At 35.4% G+C, this 22,450-nt stretch overlaps 1 protein-coding gene across 1 annotated transcript in view; it reads left to right on the forward strand.

The window, feature by feature from the left end:
• The first annotated feature begins 303 nt into the window (after nt 1-303).
• The window catches only part of FAM83B (family with sequence similarity 83 member B), a 74,448-nt gene continuing 52,301 nt past the window's right edge, over nt 304-22,450 (forward strand). Inside the window, exon 1 of the mRNA XM_037987151.2 lies at nt 304-807. Coding sequence (XP_037843079.1) covers nt 364-807 — 444 coding nt within the window. The 5' untranslated portion in view covers nt 304-363. The remainder of the gene's footprint in view (nt 808-22,450) is intronic.

Genomic DNA, 22,450 nt, shown 5'->3' on the forward strand with positions numbered 1-22,450 from the left:
ACTCAGTAGAGACATTAATGACTGGGTAGGCATTGATTGTTTTTTAATTCTCTTTTAATTTAAATTGAGATACCTTGGAAAAGGAAAATCCAACAGCAATCTGTAAGGGAAATTGTTTAGCTTATTTGTGATAGATGTGTGAATTGTGGTGCTGTTAATGTCATTTTGGATATGAAATATTTGTCATTTTGAACTTCTGGTAATAGAAATGTGTAAATGAAAAAATAATAGTTGATATGTATCATAAAACATTCTATTGCAGAATTTTAACTTGATCTTGATTTTCTTCTTTTCCAATACCAGATACTTCTCACCACTGCATGAATGGACATTTGAAAGTGCCATAGCCAAACACTTGCAAGCATGGAGACCTCATCAATGCTTTCCTCATTGAATGATGAGTGTAAATCTGACAACTACATTGAGCCTCACTACAAGGAATGGTATCGAGTAGCCATTGATATTCTGATTGAACATGGGTTAGAAGCGTACCAAGAATTTCTTGTCCAGGAACGAGTTTCAGACTTTCTTGCTGAGGAAGAAATTAATTATATTTTGAAAAATGTCCAGAAAGTTGCACAAAGCACAGCACATGGTACTGATGATTCCTGTGATGATACCTCATCTTCAGGGACTTACTGGCCTGTTGAGTCTGATGTGGAAGCTCCAAATCTTGACTTAGGCTGGCCATATGTGATGCCTGGACTCTTAGGGGGCACCCATATAGATCTCCTCTTTCATCCACCAAGAGCACATCTACTTACAATAAAGGAAACTATTCGGAAGATGATAAAAGAAGCAAGAAAGGTAATCACATTTCTATTTTGAAATGAAAAATTTGAAACTTAGAAAAGTATAGAGAGTAATAACACAAATACGTATGTTAACAAAAGAATCTCTATATGTATATGCCATGTCTTTTATTTTTAGGAAATGTACCAATGATGCACAGGAAGGTTGTATTTCCTATATCTTGCATATTTCCAAGAAAGTGGCATTAGGTCTTTGCTACAGAAAGAGATTTCCTTTTCTTTGTAATGTACTGAAGAGACCTCTTCTCTTCATTTCCAAGAAAGTGGCATTAGGTCTTTGCTAAAGAAAGAGATTTCCTTTCTTTCTAATGTACTGAAGAGATCTATTCTCCCAGAAGACTGAAGTATGTTGACTGGGAATAAGGTGACTTGTGACACTCACAATTTTAAAACACTTAAATTTTTCTTCTTCTCTGAAAGGAAGTAGTTGGTGGATATAGTGGAATTTTCTTTGTTCTTAACAGGACTGAATGCCAATTCTTGCTCTGGATGTGGTTTATGCAGTTAAATAAACCATATGTTTACTTATCTATTTTCCTGAGTTGTGTGGAAACAGCATAAAATCAACATAATAATGTAAAATTCTAAAGTAAGATTCTGAGATATTTAGCATTTTAAGGCTTTGGTGTTCTTTATCCAATATTTATATTGTCTTATACATCTCACAGATCTTATTTTAGAGCTTGGGTAAAACTGTAGAACTCTTTAATCAAGCAACAAAAGTTATTAAGAGTTTTCTATCTACTCAGCACCATGGTAGGCACTTTGGAGACTATAAAAAAATTCGCCAAGCTCAATCTAGAGTTTTAAAATGTATGGGCAAGGCCAGGCATGGTGGCTCACGCCTATAATCCAAGCACTTCGGGAGGCTGAGACGGGTGAATCACTTGAGGTCAGGAGTTTGAGGCCAACCTGGCCAACATAGTGAAACCCCATCTCTACAAAAACAAACAAACAAAAATAAACCAGATGTGGTGATGGGTACTTGTAGTCCCAGTTACTCAGGAGGCTGAGACACGAGAATCACTTGAACCTGGGAAGTGGAGGTTGCAGTGAACCGAAACTGCACCACTGCACTCTAACCTGGGCTGTCAGAGTGAGACCCTGTCTCACAAAAAAAAAAAAAAGGATAGGCAAAAAGTTATAATACTTAATTATGAAGTGTACATTTTTTAGTTATGACTATTTGATACAGAAATTTAGATCTAAAAAGGACCTTAGGAGCACACATGCATGACATTGCTTTCTTCTATGCCAATAAGCACAGAAATGCTTGCAAAAGCATGCTTTTATGAAGTACATCAATATAAGACCCTTGAATTCCTCAGTGACATGGCAGTTTGCAAGACAGGCAACTAAAAGGCTGACAATCACGCAGGGAGACACAGTGTTCTGAAGCTAATGTCAAATGCAAGCTTTGCAAAAGTGAGGTAATTTTTTCCCTAAACCTTTTGAGTTCAAATAACCTGTCTTTTTAGCTGTATTAACTCCTTTAACAGTATTATATTAAATAAAATACTAATCCATTCCAGTTGTTAAAAATTAGCTATAGAATCAGGTTCACTGTAAGTGACCAAACTTTTATTGAATAAATTGAACTGCCATTCAATTTTCTGAACTGAACCAAGAATATTTTTTTTAACAGTACTATCTGAACAAATTATACAGCTGTATTTTGTAAGGCAAACAGTACAAAATTTGAGGATCTATATGAGCCTAATGGCAAAATAATAAATGTCAAGTATTAATGTTTGCTAATTCTATTTGGGGACATGATATACTTTTGAAGCACAGTGTTAACAGAAAATTGAAATCCATTTTTGAAAATACATCAGTGAAGGTGAAGATTCTTATTGTGGTAACTTAGTAGTAATGCATTTATCATCCTGCATGATAGCTGGTTTCCTTTGGGACATTGCATTATTATGACACAAAATGTTAATTCAGGAGATATCATAAGTTTTTGGGCTAGCACTCACTGGGAACTGAACATCAGTCATGATCTTCTGATGTATTTTTTTTTTTCTAATGTGGCAGCTATGTATTTAATAAGCCTCTAAAAGTAATATCTTCTACCCGGTCACCGTCCATTGAGAACTCCCACTTGAATTAGTGAGCTGAAGAAATTGAAGTCCATACTGTAAAACAGTAATGTGATGTGTGCTTCTCTTTCATAAAATCAATGTGGCATAAAAATAAGAAAGAGAATTGTGTCTTTTTTCTGCTTGTATAGCTATATCTAAGCTGAATTCAAAGTAAGAGAATTATTTGATCTTATAAACTGAGTATACTGCCAATCAAATATAAATTATAACAGATGACTTCGATTTGGTGAACATGGTGTGTGTGTGTGTGTGTTTATTTGTTTGTTTGTTGTTTTGATTTTTTTGTTTTTAACACAGAGACAAGGTTTCCCTATGCTATCCAGGCTGGTCTCAAACTCCTGAACTCAAGTAATCCTCCCGCCTGAGGCTCCCGAAGTGCTGGGATTACAGGCATGAGCCACCATACCCAGCTGTTATTTTTTAAGGTGTTAGGGAATGTGCTAGTTTCTACCCAGATGCAATAAATATTGAAGTCTAATTGGCTGTCTTTGCATGGAATATGTATTTCTCAATTATTGTGGAAGATTCTTCATATGTCACCATATCTACTTAAAGATTTTTGAAGGATTAAGTACTCTGGGAAAAAAAGTTATTGACCCCATTTTAGAGAAATTAAGATTATTTAGCTTATAACTGGACCATGTCCTGTGAAGAATTTTTAAAAGAACAAATATTTTGAAATAAAAGCTTACCAGAACACATTGCTTTTTAAAGATTAAATGTGGTTTTCATGACTATCATTTACTCAACAGATGTCTTGCTCTTATTATCTTTCAGAATCAATGGAAGCCTAATAGTCATCAGGATAAGCTTTCTGTGTTTGAATTTTTTTAGAGGATAATTTGTTTTTATTGGTAACTCAATGGATTGTCATGGCATTGTAAAGGGATGACCTTTTTTTCCATAAAGTGTTTGGATAATGTATATTTTAATGGTTAAAGTTTCTTTTTTTTTTTTTGCTTCCAAATATCTCAGGGAGTGTTTTTTGTTAATAAACGTTGTAAAACTCTACAGAGATAAGCCAAACCAGTAGGACTAGACACAAGCAAAACAGAACCCAGGAAAAGATCTCAGATAAGAATTTAAATCCATTTTCCCTGTTGTGTTTGCAATTGAGATAAGGTACTTCTGAAAATAATGCCATTTTATGGAAAAATCATCAACTAATGAAAAGAATATAAGTTATCTGCTTAAAGGCCCAAACATTTGAAGTCTAATTATAAGCACCAAGTTAAGCTTCCAGTCTCTTGTGAAAGGAATTAAAAATGATTCTCAGTCTCAACTGTCTTTACTGGAAAGAGGTGAAACATTTTGTTTTTGTTTTTGAATTTCAGTAATTTATATGCTCTCATTTCTAGCTTAAGTTATATAGTTAAATGATCTCTTGATCATTTTTCTTTTATAAGCAGAATGTGATCTTCATAGTATTTCAAAAATCTATACTTTTTTACTTTTTAATTTTATTTTTGCTAATTGTCACTTAGAAATTGATTAGAGATTTTTGTTTGTTTTGTTTTCTTTCTTTCTTTTGTCTGTTTGCTTTGTTTGAGAACATTCCTTTGGGAAAATTCAATTGTAGATAATATCTTACTTGTACCCTAAAGGGTCATATTTTAATTTACTGGTTCTTTTTTTAAAACACTGTTTTTTACTTTGTGATTGACATAATTACATTTGGGTCAACTTCATGAAGTCTGATAGTGTCTACTCAGACTTTTCCCAGGTAATTATTTGTCTGTCAAGAAGTGTTCCCAAGATGATATATGCAAATATTCCTAATTACTGTGAACTCCTCTTGTGAAAACATCACCTCTAATTACTTAAAAAAGTCATCTTTCATTATTTTTTTTTTCCTAGCCACTCAGTGGTACGTATTTACAAAGTTATAACTTCTGAGTCTTAAATATCTGAATGTTTAACCACAATGTTATTTGCATCTCTGTTTCCTAATTCTAGGCTAGCTCTTTTTGTGAGATGTGAATCTTACTCTTGCGAAATATGGAATCAAGACACATAAGCAAAAGTCTAGTGAGAATTAGGGCAGAGTAATTCCTAATGCACTCTGTACCACGTTACCTGAGTTCAGGGCTTGGTTCCTCACTGAGTCACTGCTCCTGGGTGTGTCTATTATGGCCTTAGGAGTTATTAGTAATACAGAGAAATATTAACCATCAGTTGACCCCGCAGATGCAAAGAGGAAGATGAACAGGTGATGGGAAATCTTCTGGGAATAAGCTGATATTATAAAAGTAGAACTAGACTAGAGACTTTGTCACCAGGACTCTAACTAGTGTGGCATTAAACAAGTCGTTGTACCTCCTCAAGTGTCTTCATTTATTTAGGGAAAGACGTGAAGCAAAAATGTTTTCATATTTTTAAAATCTGGTGTTCCTAACCAAATCTCTAATATTGTTTACCAACTTAAGATTATTTTGATATATTATACTTCTTGCTGAATTAGTTTGTTATGGAAATGATTTTTATTCTCTGGTGATATGTTACTTCCATCTGCATCCCTTTGCAACCATGTCCTGCCCAGTTAAGTGATATTTATATGTTTATCTGTGCCTTCATTAGACTAGAATGATCTGTCCTGATGTTCCTAATTTTTATTAAGAATTTCCTCTCTACCCTATCCCTGTCCCAACTCTCACTATGAATTTTGTGATTCTTTGAATTTGAGTCAAAATTGATTTCTTCTTGGAAATATATTTTGCTTAGTTAAATTTAGTGACATTACTATCCTGGGACATTAAGTTGAACATTTCTTCTGTGAATAAAATGTATGACGTGTTAATATATATTTATGTTTGAGTGTGTATGTGTGAGAGAGAGGGCATGAAAGGAGAAGGAGGGAGAGAGAGGGAAGAAGAGATGGAGGGAAAGAGAGGGAAGAGGGAAGGTGGAAGAAAGGGAGAGAAAAGAAGGTGGGAAAGAGACAGGAGAGGAGGGAGGGAGGGAGACAGCAAAAGAGATCTGGTTAAAATTGCGCTGACTTCATCCTGCGAACTATTGCTGTGTCTGTATGGCAGTACTGTGCCTTTAACAAGCTCCTGGTGCTATACAGAGATAACACATTCCATGTCTATTTTATGGTTGTTGAAGCAAAAAATTAAAAAAGTATGAAAAGATGAAAATGAAATTGTTATATGAGATTTCCAACTTCGTTGCACACCAAAACCATCAGTAACTTAGGAATTTCAGATGTTTTACTCTGTTGTATATTATCAGGTAGAGTCTAAGGATCATCAGTGACTTGTATTTTTAAGAGACTTTCATTTAAAAATTGACAACTGAGAAAAGAATTTGGCTTTAAAAGGAAAAAATACAGTTACTTATGGGTGTCAGTAAGTTTATCAGAGTCTTTGTGTTGCTAATACTAACCTATACCTCTATTAATAGTTGGAAAGAAATAATCTAAAATGTGAGTTATTTAGGAGTGCATACACACACACACACACACACACATATATATATAAATTTTTTTTTTTTTTGAGACAAGAGTTTTGCTCTTTTGCCCAGGCTGGAGTGAAATGTCGCGATCTCGGGTCACTGCAACCTCTGTTCCCCCAGGTTCAAGCGATTCTCTTGCCTCAGCCTCCCAAGTATCTGGGATTATAGGCACCCATCACCACGTCCGACTCATTTTTGTATTTTCAGTAGAGACAGGGTTTCACCATGTTGGCCAGGCTGGTCTCCTGACCTCAGGTGATCCACCCGCCTCAGCCTCCCAAATTGCTCGAATTACAGGCATGAGCCACCGCACCCTGCCGGATCGCATATAATTTATCTGATTACGAGAAATGTTTTTGAGATTATTTTCTTTACTCAGCTATTACTTTTTAGTACTTTTAAACTCTCTCACTCTCTTTTTTAATGTAAAATAAGCCGTGAGAAACAATTTTGGTAGGGACTGCACATGACGTGTTTAGTCCTTCTCTGAGCTTTGAGGTAGTGTTACTGACTACAGTACAGAATGTAGTTCTATATATTTGGGGATCTCTGAAGTAGAATGTTTATTTTTTGTGATTGTTTATGTTTACTCATTCTTTCCTGTCTCTGGTTTAAAATAAAAAACAAACAGTTACTTATTGAAATATGTAATATTTTCTGATGATACTCCTTTAGTAGTTTGTTGGAATGGCAAAGTTAATTGTCATCATAAAACCTTATCATAAAATACTGAGCGTTCCTAATGCCTAAACACTTAAATTCCAGAGGGGTAGAAATTAGCAGTTTTACACACTCAAATGCCTTCAGGGCTAAGCCACAAAAATAACTCTGCAAAGGAGAAAGGGCAGGTGATATTCCAATAGGGAATGAAAGGAACATGGAAGAAGAGATAACTTGACCTGACCTAAGGCATTCTTTAGGCATTTGTTATAGAGGTGATAAGCTTAGCACCTTAGGTACACATTGAGGCATCATATCAAAAGTTAAGTTTCATGAAAATAAGGGGATATTACTTTACTTGTCTGTCTTCTCAATGAGATGTAAAAAAGTCATGAAGGTTTGACATGGGAGCCTTTTAGAGGTGATGAGAGCTGACATTTTGACACACTGACATTTTGCGTTTTAAGGATTCTGCCTGCTCTCTTACAGTTGTTACAAATCCATCATGTGGCATACATTATTATATCAATTATTGATATCTTTAACTAGTCACTCTTCAAATTATCTTGAAAAAATTGGGCGGCTTTTATCCTAAGGACTGGAACTCACAGCTGATTTTGAGTAATGAATTTATATTATGTAATTTAGTAATATTATCAGGTAACATGTATTGAGCACTGACATGTTAGGCACTACGCTAAGCACTCTGCATGCATTATCTTAAGTTGACCTTCATAGCAACCTTGTGAAATGTGTCCTTTTATCATCCACAGTTTTCTGATGAAAAATACTGGGTTCATGTGGTAGGTTGGTCAGTGGTAATGAAGCAGAATGAGACCAAAATGATCATAACCTGAAAGTGGTAATGATTACATGTTCCTAATCAGAGGTCTTCGAAGACCTGGTTGAGAGGGTCTAAGATTGAGATCAGTGGGTGTAGATGTGGAAGCGTTGATTTCTAAATGTGTCAGGTAAAAAGTATCATGTGGTTGTTATTAGAAGTCAGAAGTAACTCACTTGGAGCTGACAAAAGTTTATGATAAGCAGATAGGGTGATAGTACCTAGAGTGCAGACCAGGCCTGGAGACACTGAAAGGAAATGCGTTTCTGAGTTCAAATATAAGGTAAATTTGAAGCAGGAAGAAAAGAAAAATCAGTTAGTGAAGTTGTCCTTTGGCCTCTGCTGGGTTCAGTTATGAGGGAAATCAGCAAGTCTTTGGCCAGCCTTATAGGTTAAAGGTATTGCAGGCCATTTATTCATTTAACAATTATTTTTTAGTGCCAGTGATGTATCAGATACTATTCTAAGTTCTGAGAATACATAGGTGAATAAAGTACCAAAGAAACCCTGCCTGCCCTTGAATGAAGTTTACCTACAAATGGGAATAATCAACTAATAAATAAGGAGTGCTAGCAGGAAAAAGCAAAACACAAATATTTTTGAGTAAAGGGAGCTACTAGTGGTGGTGGAAGGTAGCTTGCAATTTTAAATAGGGTGCTTGGAGTAGGCCTTAACGAAGTGACATTTGAGCCAAGATTTTAGTAAAGAAGGAATAAGCCATGCATATATTTGTGGACAGAACACAGGAGACATAGGGGAAGCTTTCTTGTTTTTTAGAAGAAGAGCAGAAGCCAGTTATTGGACCTGACAGCAAAGAGGAGAGGAGTAGAAGATGAGTCAGAGAGGAAACGTGGAGGGTAGATCTTGGGGATCCCACTGGCCATTTTAAGGAATGATTCCTGTAAGTTAGGAATCTACAGGAGAATTGTGAGCAAAAGAGAGACATCAGTTTTAAACCAGCTATATTTTAACAGGATACTTCTGGCTGTAATATTGAAAATTGACTGTAGGGGACTAAGAATGAGCATATCAGATATTACTAAAATAATTCAGGTGTGGGATGATGGTATCTTAGATGGTCAGATGGTGGCAGCAATGGCTAGTTTTTAGGTATATTTTGAAGGTAGTGAAACATGGGATGTGAAATAGGTTGAACAATGCAAGAAGACTTCAACATTTTTTGCCTGAGCAGTTGGAGTGATGGCATTGTCATTTGAGGTTGGTGTCAGAGGTCCCAAAGTTGTGAGCAGGAAGCAGGCATAGAGAGTGAGTTAAGGAGACTTTTAAGTTACCACTTCATCATAGCCTTTGGATGGTTGATCCGTAACCCCAGCCACTGACATCTGGTGACACACATGGCTAAGTATCTCTAGATGAGGGTTCACATTGGAACCCAAATAGTGACTGACTTGGAGAATAGTCCTGACCCGGATGACCTAGTTGTAAGTAACTTGGATAAGATTCAGATGCAAAGGAGTAGGTAAATAGAGAGTATGAGATAAGAACATGACTGATTAGATGCTGTCCCAGGACCTAATAAAACAGGAGATTATCTACCCTGCTGGGAAGCAGAACCTCCCAACACATAGTCTTTTCAAACAAACTTTTACAGGCAATTATTTCGCAATTCCTTTATGCTGGGTCAGGTGAGTGGAAGACACAGAAGGAGAAACTGGGAAGGGGTCATGTAGGAGGTCCCTTTTTTTAACAGGCCATTTGGATGGATAGTTTTGATAAGTAGGAGATGAATGGTGGAGAGCTGGGCATTTTCAGACAATGGGGGAGTGTAAGAGAAGTAGAGTAGGGTGGAAAAAAAGGAAGGCAGAGTTGTTGAGAGAGGTTGATTAAGGCCAAATTGTGAAGGTCCTTTGATCAAACCTTGTGAAAGTGAATAGTGGAAAGTCATGAGATGTTTTTTAGTGACAGTAATGTTGTTAAATCTGATTTTGGACATATTAATATTGCGTTTTGGTTAGTTAACACATAGAGAAGAATATAAGACAGGTTGTAACAGGCATTGGGATAATGGTCAGCAACAAGCTGACAACAGGCTGAAGCTGATGTTCAATAGCAAACAAAATGTCTTTTCAAGGGGAAAATATATCTTCAATTTCCTACTAGAATAGAATGTAAATATAACCACTTAATTCTGTATCTTAAGGAAAGTGCCTTTTTTTTTTGTTTTAAAGCTATTTTTAAGATGTCTTAATTGTCTGATTTTAAGGTAATAAAATGTATTTCTGTACAAAAAAGTTTTAACTATCTACATACGGTGTAAGTCTACATATGCTTATTGAGTCCCAGCTATGTGCAAGGCACTCTGCTAATTCATACGGATGGGGGGAATAACCCACTTCAAGTGATTTAAAGTCTGATATTTGAGGGATATGGTAAAAGATTCATTGGAAATATATAGGTAAAATCATGTGTGTTTACGGGCATTACCCGAATGAGCTATGTATTATATAGGGTCTGGATTTTTTCCCACCTGTTTACTCTTTAAGTATCAGGATTATACAGACAATTATTGAAATTTTAAAGTAGCAAAAATATGATACAGATAAAATACCTCCAAAATATTTATTAGCAAATGTGTTTCACTAATGCAACAAATGTATATATAGAACGTGTCTTTTTTTTTTTTTTTTTTTCTGAGAAGGAGTCTCGCTTTGTTGCCCAGCCTGGAGTGCAGTGGCATGATCTCGGCTCACTGCAACCTCTGCCTCCCAGGTTCAAGCAATTTTCCTGCCTCAACCTCCTGAGAAGCTGGGATTACAGGCGTGCGCCACCATACCTTGCTAATTTTTGTACTTTTAGTAGAGACGGGGTTTCACCATGTTGGTCAGGCTGGTCTCGAACTCCTGACCTCATGATCCATCCACCTCGACCTCCCAAAGTGCTGGGATTAAAGGTGTGAGTCACTGTGCCCAGTCGAAGGTTTATTTTTTATTATTGGGGTGCATATATTCCTTATAGGCAATATGGAAAAATTCCAGAAAGGGTTAAGAAAAGGCAATCGTAATCTCCCAGTAGAGATAATCACTGCTACTAATGTTAGAAATTTTCTTACTGATTAAATAAATAGAGAAATACATGTATACACAAGTGTATGTGTATGTATTTTGATATCTTATATAAATCCCTGAAATAGAAGATTTATATGTGTTATATTTGAGATCATATATTTTATAATATTTTTAAAATTGCCTCCTGTCTTTTTTCACTTAGGATTTTTCTTACAATAAAATAATTGATTTCTTGTGCTGAAATGCAATGGCATAATAAAATAGGGGGCAGTGGGAGCTGCTGTGTCTCCCACGGAATTTAAAAACAGTAAGATTGACTGGATGACAGTCTGCTTTTGAGAGCATGTGCTGACAACTGTAAATAATATTTGTGATAATATATTCCTTCATTACTGCCACCTCCACCCATTTCTTACTCATCCCTCTACCCATTGGCATACCAGTGCTGATATGGTGAGAGTCTCATGGTAATATTCCTTCAGAAATGAAGAAAGCCTCATAACTGTTTTTGTGTAATCATCGGTAAGAAAAATTGGTAAATGTACATTTTCTTTTGAAAATGAGAACTTTCCTTTGGGCTATATTAATTTCATATTAATAAACACATTTTGATTTTTTTCTTCCTTGAACTCAAACACAGGCAATAAATAAACATGAAAGGGAAAACATTGTCATTTGGCTAAATATCAATCCAATATATGCTGCTGAAAAAAATCTATAATCATAAAAAGACCTGAGTCATCGTAGTCATATTTCAACCTGCTGAATTCTGGAGCAGTTACTGAAAAAAAAAAAAAAAAAAAAAAAAAAAATCTGAGGTTTGTGATCATGTAGTCTTTTTACAGTTGGGCAATGAGAAATTGAGAAAGTCCAAAGTCACCCATTTGGTGACCATAAGGACTGACAGCATTCAGGCATTTGGGCTTCTATTCTAAGATTATTGTATCGTATTGCTTCTCTAGTGGGAAGGAGAAATACATTTGTTAATGACACCAGTAATAGCTAATGTTTAATGCTATGTGCCAGGGAGTGTTTATATGTACTAATGTATTAACACATTTATCTTCACAACAGTTCTCTAACATAGAAACCTTTATTGCCCTTTTTTTTTTAGAGGTAAGGAATAAAAAAGTTAAATAATTTTTTTCTAGGCTTCAGAAGTAGAAAATTACAGGTCTGGTATTTGAGCCTGGGTCGTGGGCTCAGACAGAGCCTGCTTGGGCTTTTAACCATTATGGTGTATTACCTCTGATATAGACTACTCCAGGCAGGCTCCATGCAAACCAACTGAACATTCACAACCATGCTTTCTAGTATTAGTATTATTGGATAGTATCTAGTTCTAGTATTATTGCATTTGATTCCTGGTTATCTGCCACATGGACTCCAACTCATAAGCATGGAGTATATGATGAGGCTTTGTGCTTTATCTTATGCCTCCCTCAGTCACTTCCACTCCAGCGCTACTGGGCCTGCTCTGGGTCTTCCACTGTAGAAGTATTCCTTCCAGCTTTTGTTCATGATTATTCATATATTTGGAGCATTCTTTCCCAACTTTTTGCCTCCAATTCATCTTTTAAAATCCACGTTAAATTATACTTGTTTGGGAAAGCTTTGTTTGATTCCCTTACAGACTTCAGTTAGTCATCCTCTGTATTATTGTCACTTTATTTTTTTATTATTTATTTATTTTTTGAGATGGAGTCTCGCTCTGTCGCCCAGGCTGGAGTGCAGTGGCACAATCTCAGCTCACTGCAAGCTCTGCCTCCCAGGTTCACGCCATTCTCCTGTCTCAGCTGGGACTAGAGGCGCTCACCACCACGCCCAGCTAATTTTTTTGTTTTTCATATTTTTAGTAGAGACTTGTTTCACCGTTTTAGCAGGGATGGTCTCGATCTCCTGACCTCGTGATCTGCCCGCCTTGGCCTCCCAAAGTGCTGGGATTACAGGCGTGAACCACCGTGCCCGGCCATTATTGTCACATTATACTTGTTCTTTAATATGAGATATATTCTCCATTTTGTCATAGGACCCATGATTTTTTAGTGATTAAAAAACATTTTTTTTTTTTTTTTGAGACGGAGTTTCGCTCTTGTTGCCCAAGCTGGAGTGCGATGGGGCAATCTTGGCTCACTAAAACCTCCGCTTCCCAAGTTCAAGTGATTCTGCTGCCTCAACCTCCCGAGTAGCTGGGATTACAGGTATGCACCACAACGCCCAGCTAATTTTTTGTATATTTAGTGGAGACGGGGTTTCTCCATGTTGGTCAGGCTGGTCTCCAACTCCTGACCTCAGGTGATCCACCCGCCTTGGCCTCCCAAAGTGCTGGGATTACAGGCCTGAGCCACCACACCTGGCCGATTTTTAAGAACTAGGTTATTTTTCTTTTTAAATTTATTTGCAATACTTTTTTTATGCTGTATATGAATTATTTGTCAGACACATGTTGCAAATATTTTCTATAGCTTAGTTGTTCACTCTGATAATGGTTTTTTTTTTTTTTTTGATTAACAGGCGTTCTTAATTTACAGTTCTTAATTTCAATGTAGCCCAATTTTTTAATATTTTATTTTAAGATTAGCTATTTTTGTGTTCTATCAAAGAAATATTTGCAGCCGAGTGCAGTGGTGCATGCTTATAATCCCAGGACTTTGGGAGGCTGAGGCGGGCAGATCACTTAAGGCCAGGAGTTCAAGACCAGCCTGGCCAATATAGGGAAACCCTGTCTCTACTAAAAAGGCAATAAAGTCCGGGCATGGTGGCTCATGCCTTTAATCCCAGCACTGTGGGAGGCCAAGGCAGGTGGATCACAAGGTCCAGAGCTCGAGACCATTCTGGCCAACATGGTGAAACCCTGTCTCTACTAAAAATACAAAAATTAGCCGGGCGTGGTGGTGTGTGCCTTCTGTCCCAGCTACTCGGGAGGCTGAGGCAGGAGAATTGCTTGAATCCGGGAGGCAGAGGTTGCAATGAGCCGAGATCGCGCCACTGCACTCCAGCCTGGTGACAGAGCAAGACTCCGTCTAAAAAAAAAAAAACAAAAAAAAAAACAAAAAGAAAATTACCTGGATGTGTGGCGGATGCCTGTGATCCCAGCTACTTGGGAGGCTGAATCATAAGAATTGCTTGAACTTGGAGGGCGGACGTTATAGTGAGCCGAGACTGCGCCATTGCACTTCAGCCTGTGCAACAGAGTGAGACTCTGTCTCAAGAAAAAAAAGAAAAAAAAAAAAAGAAATATTTGCCTTCCCCAAGATCAAGAAGATGTTCACCTTAATTGACCTCTAGACGTTTTATTTTTGTCTTTCATATGATGTGAGCTCAGGGTCTATTTTGATTTCCATATGAATATGCAGTTACTGCTGTGTCATAACTCAAGTGACCACTTGTATATGGGTATATTTCTGGACTCTATTCTAATTCCATTGGTTTATTTATCACTGCCATGCCAAGACCACAGTGTCTTGGTTCTTACTTGTAAACGTCTCCATTTGGTAGTGAGTCCTCTAGTACTGTTCCTTTTTCAGTATTGCCTTGGCTACTCTAAATCTTTCGCTTTTCTGTAGGAATTTTAGAATCATCTCGTCAAGTTTCCAAAAAAAAAAAGTTGGGATTTTGATTGGGATTTCATTCCATTTATAGAACAACAGTTTGAGTAGACTTGAACTTTACAATATTGGATCTTCTAATCCAAGAGCAAGGTATATTCCTCTATTAAGTTATGCTTAATTTCGTTCTGTACAATTTTGTTGTTTTCTGTGCATAGATCTCACATACCATTTGTTTGATTTATTCCTAATTATTTGTTATGTTTCATCCTGTTGGAAATATTTTAATTTTTTTGTTTTAATTTTTTTCTTTTTGACTAATATGGAAATGGATTTTTTTTATATATTGACATTGAGTCCAGTGACTGGATTGATACATTTATTAATTCCAATAGTTTATATATTATTTTGGATTTTCTAGATATATTATCTGTAAATAATGGTAGTTTTATTTTTCTCTTTTCCAACCCATATAACTTTAAAATCTTTTGAATGCCTTAGTACATTGGGTAGGTGTTCCATTGCAATGTTTAACATAATGTTAAATGTAAACAATACTTGCTATAAAATTTTTTTAAAAAAAGAAACTATCATATGTAGGAAGTTCTATTCCTAAAAAGTTTTTGTCATTTTATCATGTCATATGATTTTTCTCCTTTATTCTGGTAATATCTTAAGCTACGTTAATTGATTTTCTAGAAATATATCACCAGTGCAATCCTGGAATTCATTTGAATTAGTTGTGATATTTTATTTTTATAAAGCTAGATTATCTTTGCTGGTATTTTGTTTATGCATTTTGTGTTTATGTTCAGAAGAAATACTGGCTTGTAGTTTTCATTTCTTATAATTGTAGTCACCAGTTTTTAGTATCAAGGTTATACCGCCCTCATAATGATGTTTTTGTGTTGTTTTCCCAGTTCTCTGGAAGAGTTTTGTAAGATTTCAACCTTGAATATTAGGAAAGATTTGCCAATGAAGTTATTTGTGCTTAAAGTCTTTTTTATGAGTCTAATTTTAATTCTGGGTTTAATTTCTTCAGTAGGTCTAAGGCCATTCAGATTTTCTATTTTTTTCTTGTATTTGTTTTGTTTTTACTGTTTTTAAGTTATATTTTTTACAGGAACACCTGAGTTTTTCTTATGGATTGGCATAAAATTGTTTATAATATCTCCTCATTGTATTAATGACTGTTGGATTTGTGATGATGTTATCTTTTCATCCTTCATATTGGAGGTGTGTTCTTTTTCATGACTAGTTTCTTGATTTTCTTTTTCAAAATTAGTGTGTTGATTTTTTTATGTTACTGATTTCTGATCTCATTATTCCCTCTTTCTTTTTTCTATTTTAAGTTGTTTTATTTTTCCAGGATTCTTAAATACTTGGACTATTAATTTTCAGTGTTTTAGTTTGTAATATATGAATTGGAAAATATTTTTTTCTTTAAATATAGCTTTAGATTTATCTTATGAGATTCAATATTTATATTTGCCTTATCATTACTTAAACTATATTTTAGTTTCAATTTTAATTGATCCTTTGGTTGCTGGATTATTCAGAAGTGTTTGTTAAATTTCCAAATCGTTTTGAATTTTTATCTTTTTGTCGTTGAGTTTTATTTGAATTATACTGTGATCAGATAATTTACTCTGTGTGACTTATGTACTTTTACAATATTTAAAGTATGTTTTATGATTCAGCCTGTGTTGCATTTTGGTAAATGTTTGAGAATTTGAAAAACACAGTTAACCCTTGAACAGCATGACTTTGAACCTCATGCGTCCATTTATATGTAGATTTTTTTCAACAAATACAGTAGGTCTCCTTTTCCAAGGGTTCTGCATCAATAACCAAATGCAGATTAAAAATACGGTATTCTTGTAAGTATTCTTGGGGTGCGAAACTCGCATCTGTTGAAGGCTGACTTTTCCTGATGCTGGTTCTGCAGGATTGACTGCAGGACTTGAGAATGCACAGAGTTTGGAACACACAGAAGTCCTGGAACCAATCCCTTGTGTATTCCGAGGGACAACTGTATTATTCAATAGCTGTTAGGTGAAGTCTTCTGTTCCTTAGGTTAAGTTTTAGTTCTTGTATAGTCCTCCCTATTTTCACTTTGTTTTTTTTTTTGTTTGTTTGTCTTATTGCTTGTTTTATCAATTATGTACCTGGTTATTACTAATTGTAATTATTTTATTTTTAAAAGGAGTATTTTGAGAGTCTTCTTAGGTACATAGAAATTTATTTTGTTTTGAAACAGTTCTCTTTATCTCCTAAAAAACTTCTTTATGATTTACTCAATTTGAAATTCCATAACTATTTAAATTTATAAAATTAGTATTTTATATGTGTGTATATATAAAATGTGTATATATATATTTTATGTGTCTATGTACACACACACACATACACACTATCCATTGTATGGTATATATTTTCATCCCTATATGTTCAACTTTTCTCTGTGTAATTATGGTATGTTCCTTATAAACAGTGTATAGTTATATTTTAAAAAATTAACTCTAGCCACCTTTTGTCCTTTAATTGGTATAATTAGTGTATAACATGTAATTACTGATTTCTTTTACTCACCTCATCTGTTCTTTATTCCTTTTTTTTTGTTTTGTTTTGTTTCTGTAGGATCATTCACATAGGTTTTATTATTCAGTTTCCTCATTTATGAGCTTGTTTGTCGTGTGTTATTTATATAATAATAAATTTACATTCTTGACATTTTAGACTGTATTAGAATTTAGTATTCTTAGTACAATCTAGACAGTACAAGGACCTTTGAAAACTTTAATTCTACTAATGCCTCTTGCATCTTGGTCATTGTTGTCATGAATTTGATGTATGTTTTATTTCCAAGATATTTTTATTATTGTTTTAAATTATGGATATTCATTCAGTTATATATACATATTCACTCTAGCTGTTGCTGTTCATTCCATACTTGTTAAGATTCTGTCATCTGGGATAATCTTCCTTCTTCCTGAAGAACTCCCTTTAGGATTGCTTTTGGTACCAGTCTGTTGGCAATGAATCCTCTTGGAATTTTTAAAAATTTTGTTTATTTCTCCTTCTTTTTTTCCAGATAATTTATACCTGGTATGGAATAAAAGTTGTTATTATTGTTAGTTAGCACTTCAGTGACTTTGAGTTATTTTATCTTTAGACTTTCATAGTTTCAGTTGTAAAGTCTTCTGACTTTTATTGTTGCTTCAAGGTATATATTTTTTCTCTACTTTTAAGGATTTCTTTTTGTCATTCATTTTTAATAGCTTTAACATGATGTAACTAGGGGAACACTTTTTTAAATTTTTTGTTTCTCCTTGACATAATAGAGCTTCTTGAATATGTGCCTTAAGGTTTTCCTGCTGTTTTGGAAATTTGTCAGCTAGGATCTCTTCAAATACTGCTTCAACCTTCTATTTCTCTTCTTCTAGGAATTCTAATTACAGGTCTGGCGTACATTGTTTTGTTTGTTTGTTTGTTTGTTTAACCATATTCCATCTATCTCTTATTCGTTTTTGTGTTTTTTATAATTTTCTCTCTCTGTACTTCATTTTATGTATTTTCTACATAGACATCTTTCAATCACTAATCCTCTCTGCAGTTGAGTCTAATTAACTATTAAACCCCTCTGTTGAGTTTTAATTTTGGTATTGACATTTGTCAGTCCTATAATTCTCATTAGTCTGTATATTCAGTTCTCTGTTGAAATTTTCTTTCTTGGCATCTATTGTCTTGAATACTTCAATAACAGTTATGTCAGAGTCTGTTTTTGATAACACCAATATCTGCATTACCTGTAAGCCTGTTTCTTTTGTCTGTTTTTATTTTCTTATTTTAAGCATTTCCAACATTTTAATGGATGGAAAACATCTTGCCTTTTATTTTTTCTTCCCATGTCTTACTTTCCTAATGTTTATTTATGCAGTGCACATAGTGAAACATGATTTTAACCATTATCCCAATGAAGTGTTGTCTATTTAAGCTACATATAATAAATCCCTATGTTTAAAATGATGCTACTGCAGAGTATTGGCTCCAAGACCCCCACACCCCTTCCCCTACCAACCTGGGATACCAAAATCCATGAATATTCAAGGCCCTTATATAAAATGATATGGTATTTGCATATTACCTACATACATCTTCCTGAATACTTTAAATCATCTCTAGATTGGTTATAATACCGAGTACAAAGCAAGTGCTGTTTAAATATTGCTATATTGTATATCAAAAATTTGTATTTTTTAATTTTTTTTTTTAGTTAAATATTTTCTGGAAACAGAATCATGGATACAGAGGGCTGACTGTATATGTATACATATGAGGATATATGTGTAGACTTTTCATTTTCTTCATAAACTTAAGAGAATGATCTCCAAGTTGTTGATACACACTTACAAATGGTTAACTCTATTGGAAACACAGCAGAGTTTAACTACTCATGGCTTTAAAGCCTTAAAAAATTAATTATGGGTGTGTAGTTTTTAAATGGGATTATAAATATCCTATGGACATACATAATTTAGTAGTAAAGCTCTTGATAGTTTTAAGTTTTATATTTTAACCATTTATGTTCAACTTCTTTTAAATATATATGTGTGTGTGTATATATATATATAGAGTCATGATCTATTCGAAACATGAAAAGAACAGCCATAAATAAAACCAAATACAAGAATTTTATCACATCATATTCTTTACAGCTATTCTAGAAAATAATTGTATCGTAGAAGGCATAGGTTTGGAAAATGTAATGTCAAAAGTTTTTTGAGTATATATTCATTTAATCTGATTTTCAAAATTATCTGACACATTGAAATAAGAAATGCTTTATTGAAAACCGAGTACACTAACCTTTTGCTAAGTTACATTTTCATAATTTATTTCAATTCTTAACAACCCAAGTTGAAAAACTGCAACTAATTCCCCAAATAAAAGACTGCCTTGTCAGCTGCCTTTTTCTATTTTTGTAAAACTGGACCAATTCTCATTCAATCAACAGAGTTTTTTAGGATTTATTTACATAGTTTCACAATACTAAAATTCCTGGAGCTCAAAGTTGTAGATTTCCCAAAGCTTAGTTTCATGTTAACTTGTATATCCATATTGTTTTATTTTTAAGAGTGAGATCAAAGAAATTAAGAGTCCAAACAATTATTTTAACATAATAGTACAGGAAATGTGACCCAAAGAATGCACTCATCAGTTACACATGTGAAATATCTCAACTTCAAAAGCAGAAAAAGTCCATTCCCTGCCCTCCCCGCATCTTCCCCCAGCACTTTCACGATCACAATAGAAGAATTCTATAGATTGCTGTAACCTGTGTATCACTGCATTCAATTTATGTAATCAGTGAGAAGAAACAGTGGTAAGATCAGTTTAAAAATTTATACGTTTATCACGTACATTCACATTGTAAACTCGACTGAACCTTTTTGTTCTCCTTCCCTCAACAAATCCCTGATGTTTAATAGGGGACATTCAGAATGAATTTTAAACTTCCCCAGTCTCAAAGGCCTAATCTCAGCTACCATTTCTTCTAATTTGTTTTCTTCAGAGAAAAAAATAAAGTTGTGATCTTGAGCCTCCTGAGATTCTATTTAATTTTTATACCTTTAATTTGTATTTATGGTTACTTCTCCTCTGTGTTCCATCATGACAGTCCTCTGGAGTGAGTTGCTTGCCTCCCTGCTGCTAGTGTCTCAGGTTATTATTCCTTTTCCCTACCTTTTAACCATTATACATTTGAAAGAAGTAGTTTCCATAAAGGGCTCTACTTCCTTACTTCTCTTTCCTCCTAGCCCTGCAGTCTGAATTTTGCTTTCCTTCCTCTCTTAAACTGTGTCTCATAGGCTACTGTCCTCCACATGACCAAGACATGCCTGCTACTTTGTAATATCCTTTAGTCTCTTCCACTCCTCTGTAAGTAGTTTGCCTTTAGTTCTCTTACCATTGGTTTCTGTGATATTTCTCTCGTTGTTCTTTTCCTGTCTCTTCAACTGTTGTTTCTTGATTTTCTTTTTTTTTTTTTTTTTGAGACGGAGTCTTGCTCTGTCGCCCGGGCTGGAGTGCAGTGGCCGGATCTCAGCTCACTGCAAGCTCCGCCTCCCGGGTTTACGCCATTCTCCTGCCTCAGCCTCCCGAGTAGCGGGGACTACAGGCGCCCGCCAGCTCGCCCGGCTAGTTTTTTTGTGTTTTTAGTAGAGACGGGGTTTCACTGTGTTAGCCAGGATGGTCTCGATCTCCTGACCTCGTGATCCGCCCGTCTCGGCCTCCCAAAGTGCTGGGATTACAGGCTTGAGCCACCGCGCCCGGCCTCTTGATTTTCTTTGCTCTTTCCATCTGTTGAAAGTGAATGTTTTAAAGACTTTTAGCCTTGGGTCTGTTCTCTACATTTTATTACTTACTGCTGCTTTCCACCTTCATACTTTGGCACTATTGCTATTTACAACCTGATGTGGCCTGTCTCTAAACATTAGCCTATGTAATCTAGCTGATGGTCCAGCGTCTTTACTTGTGGCCCACTGGCCTATCAAATGCAGCATGTCCAAAATAGTAGTTAGAAATTTGGAAAACGCACTAAATTTTTTCTCATCCTCTCTCTCTGTTAAAGGCATCATCGCATTCTTAGATGCCAAGACTACAGTATCTTGGAATCATATAATGATTCATTCCTCTCTCATTGTATAGCTTCACTTTTGTCATTAGGCACTGGGTTTTGTTTGTTTTTTTCTTTTTTTTTTTTTAATATAGAAATGTTTGGTTCTCATTATGTTATCCAGGCTAGTCTAGAACTCCTGAACTCAAGTGATCCTCCTACCTCAGCCTCCCAAAGTACTGGGATTATAGGCATGAGCCAGCATGCCTGGCCACAGGTGCTGGGTCTTGGAAATTGCCATGTCTTCCTCCTTCTAATGCTCTCCGTTGCTACCATCCATGTTCTGCCCTCTATGTTTTATAATTAATTACAACGGTACCCTTAAATTACCTTGCTAAAGAACATTTCTGCTTTCTCCAGTATTCCTATAGCCATTTGCCTGAATGATCACTGATCATGTGATTCTTTCCTGAATATAAATCTCTGTATCTTTGCATTCTGCAAGTGCCACAGAAGCCCTCACTTCATCCAACAGCCTAGCCTGCCTTTCTAGATTTAACATGCTACTTTTTTCTGCCTCTGAATCTTTTTATTTTTTTTAAACTTTTAAGTTCAGGGGTACATGTGCAGGTTTGTTATATACATAAAATCATGTCACAGGGGTTTGCTGTACAGATCATTTCATCACCCAGGTATTAAGCCTAGTACTCAGTTATTTTTCCTGATCCTCTCCCTCCTCCCACCCTCCACTCTCCAATAGACCCCAGTGTATGTTGTTCCTCTCTATGTGTCCATGTATTCTCATCATTTAGCTCCCACTTAGAGTGAGAACATGCGGTATTTAGTTTTCTGTTCCTGTGTTAGTTTGCTGAGAATAACGACCTCCTTCTCCATCCCTGTTCCTGCAAAGGACATGGTCTCATTCTTATTATGGCTGCCTCTGAATCTTTCCTTTCCGTTTTTTCTTCCAAAAATACTCTTATCTCCTCCTATTAATATTATATATATATATAATATAAATTATATATTTATATTTATATTTGAACACCAAATTTAAATGTTACATGTGGTAATTTTAAAATACATTTACAACACTTCAACAAACCTCCCTCCAAAAGGTGGAGCCAATTGTCTCCCTCTTAAGTGTGGATGGGGCTTACTGATCCCCTTCTAATGAGTAGAACATAGCAGAAGTGATGGCATGAATCATGGGTTATAAAGGTATCATGATTCCCCCTTGCTTTCTTCTGGATTACCCACTCTATGGGAACCCAGCTTCTGTGTCATGAGGTGACTCAGCAGCTTATATGGAGGCTGTTGCGGTGAGGAGCTGAGTCCTCCCACCAACAACTGTGTGAATGAACCATCTTGGAAACAGATACTCTTTCC

Source organism: Chlorocebus sabaeus, chromosome 17 (assembly GCF_047675955.1).
Source record: "Chlorocebus sabaeus isolate Y175 chromosome 17, mChlSab1.0.hap1, whole genome shotgun sequence".
Classification (NCBI taxonomy): domain Eukaryota; kingdom Metazoa; phylum Chordata; class Mammalia; order Primates; family Cercopithecidae; genus Chlorocebus; species Chlorocebus sabaeus.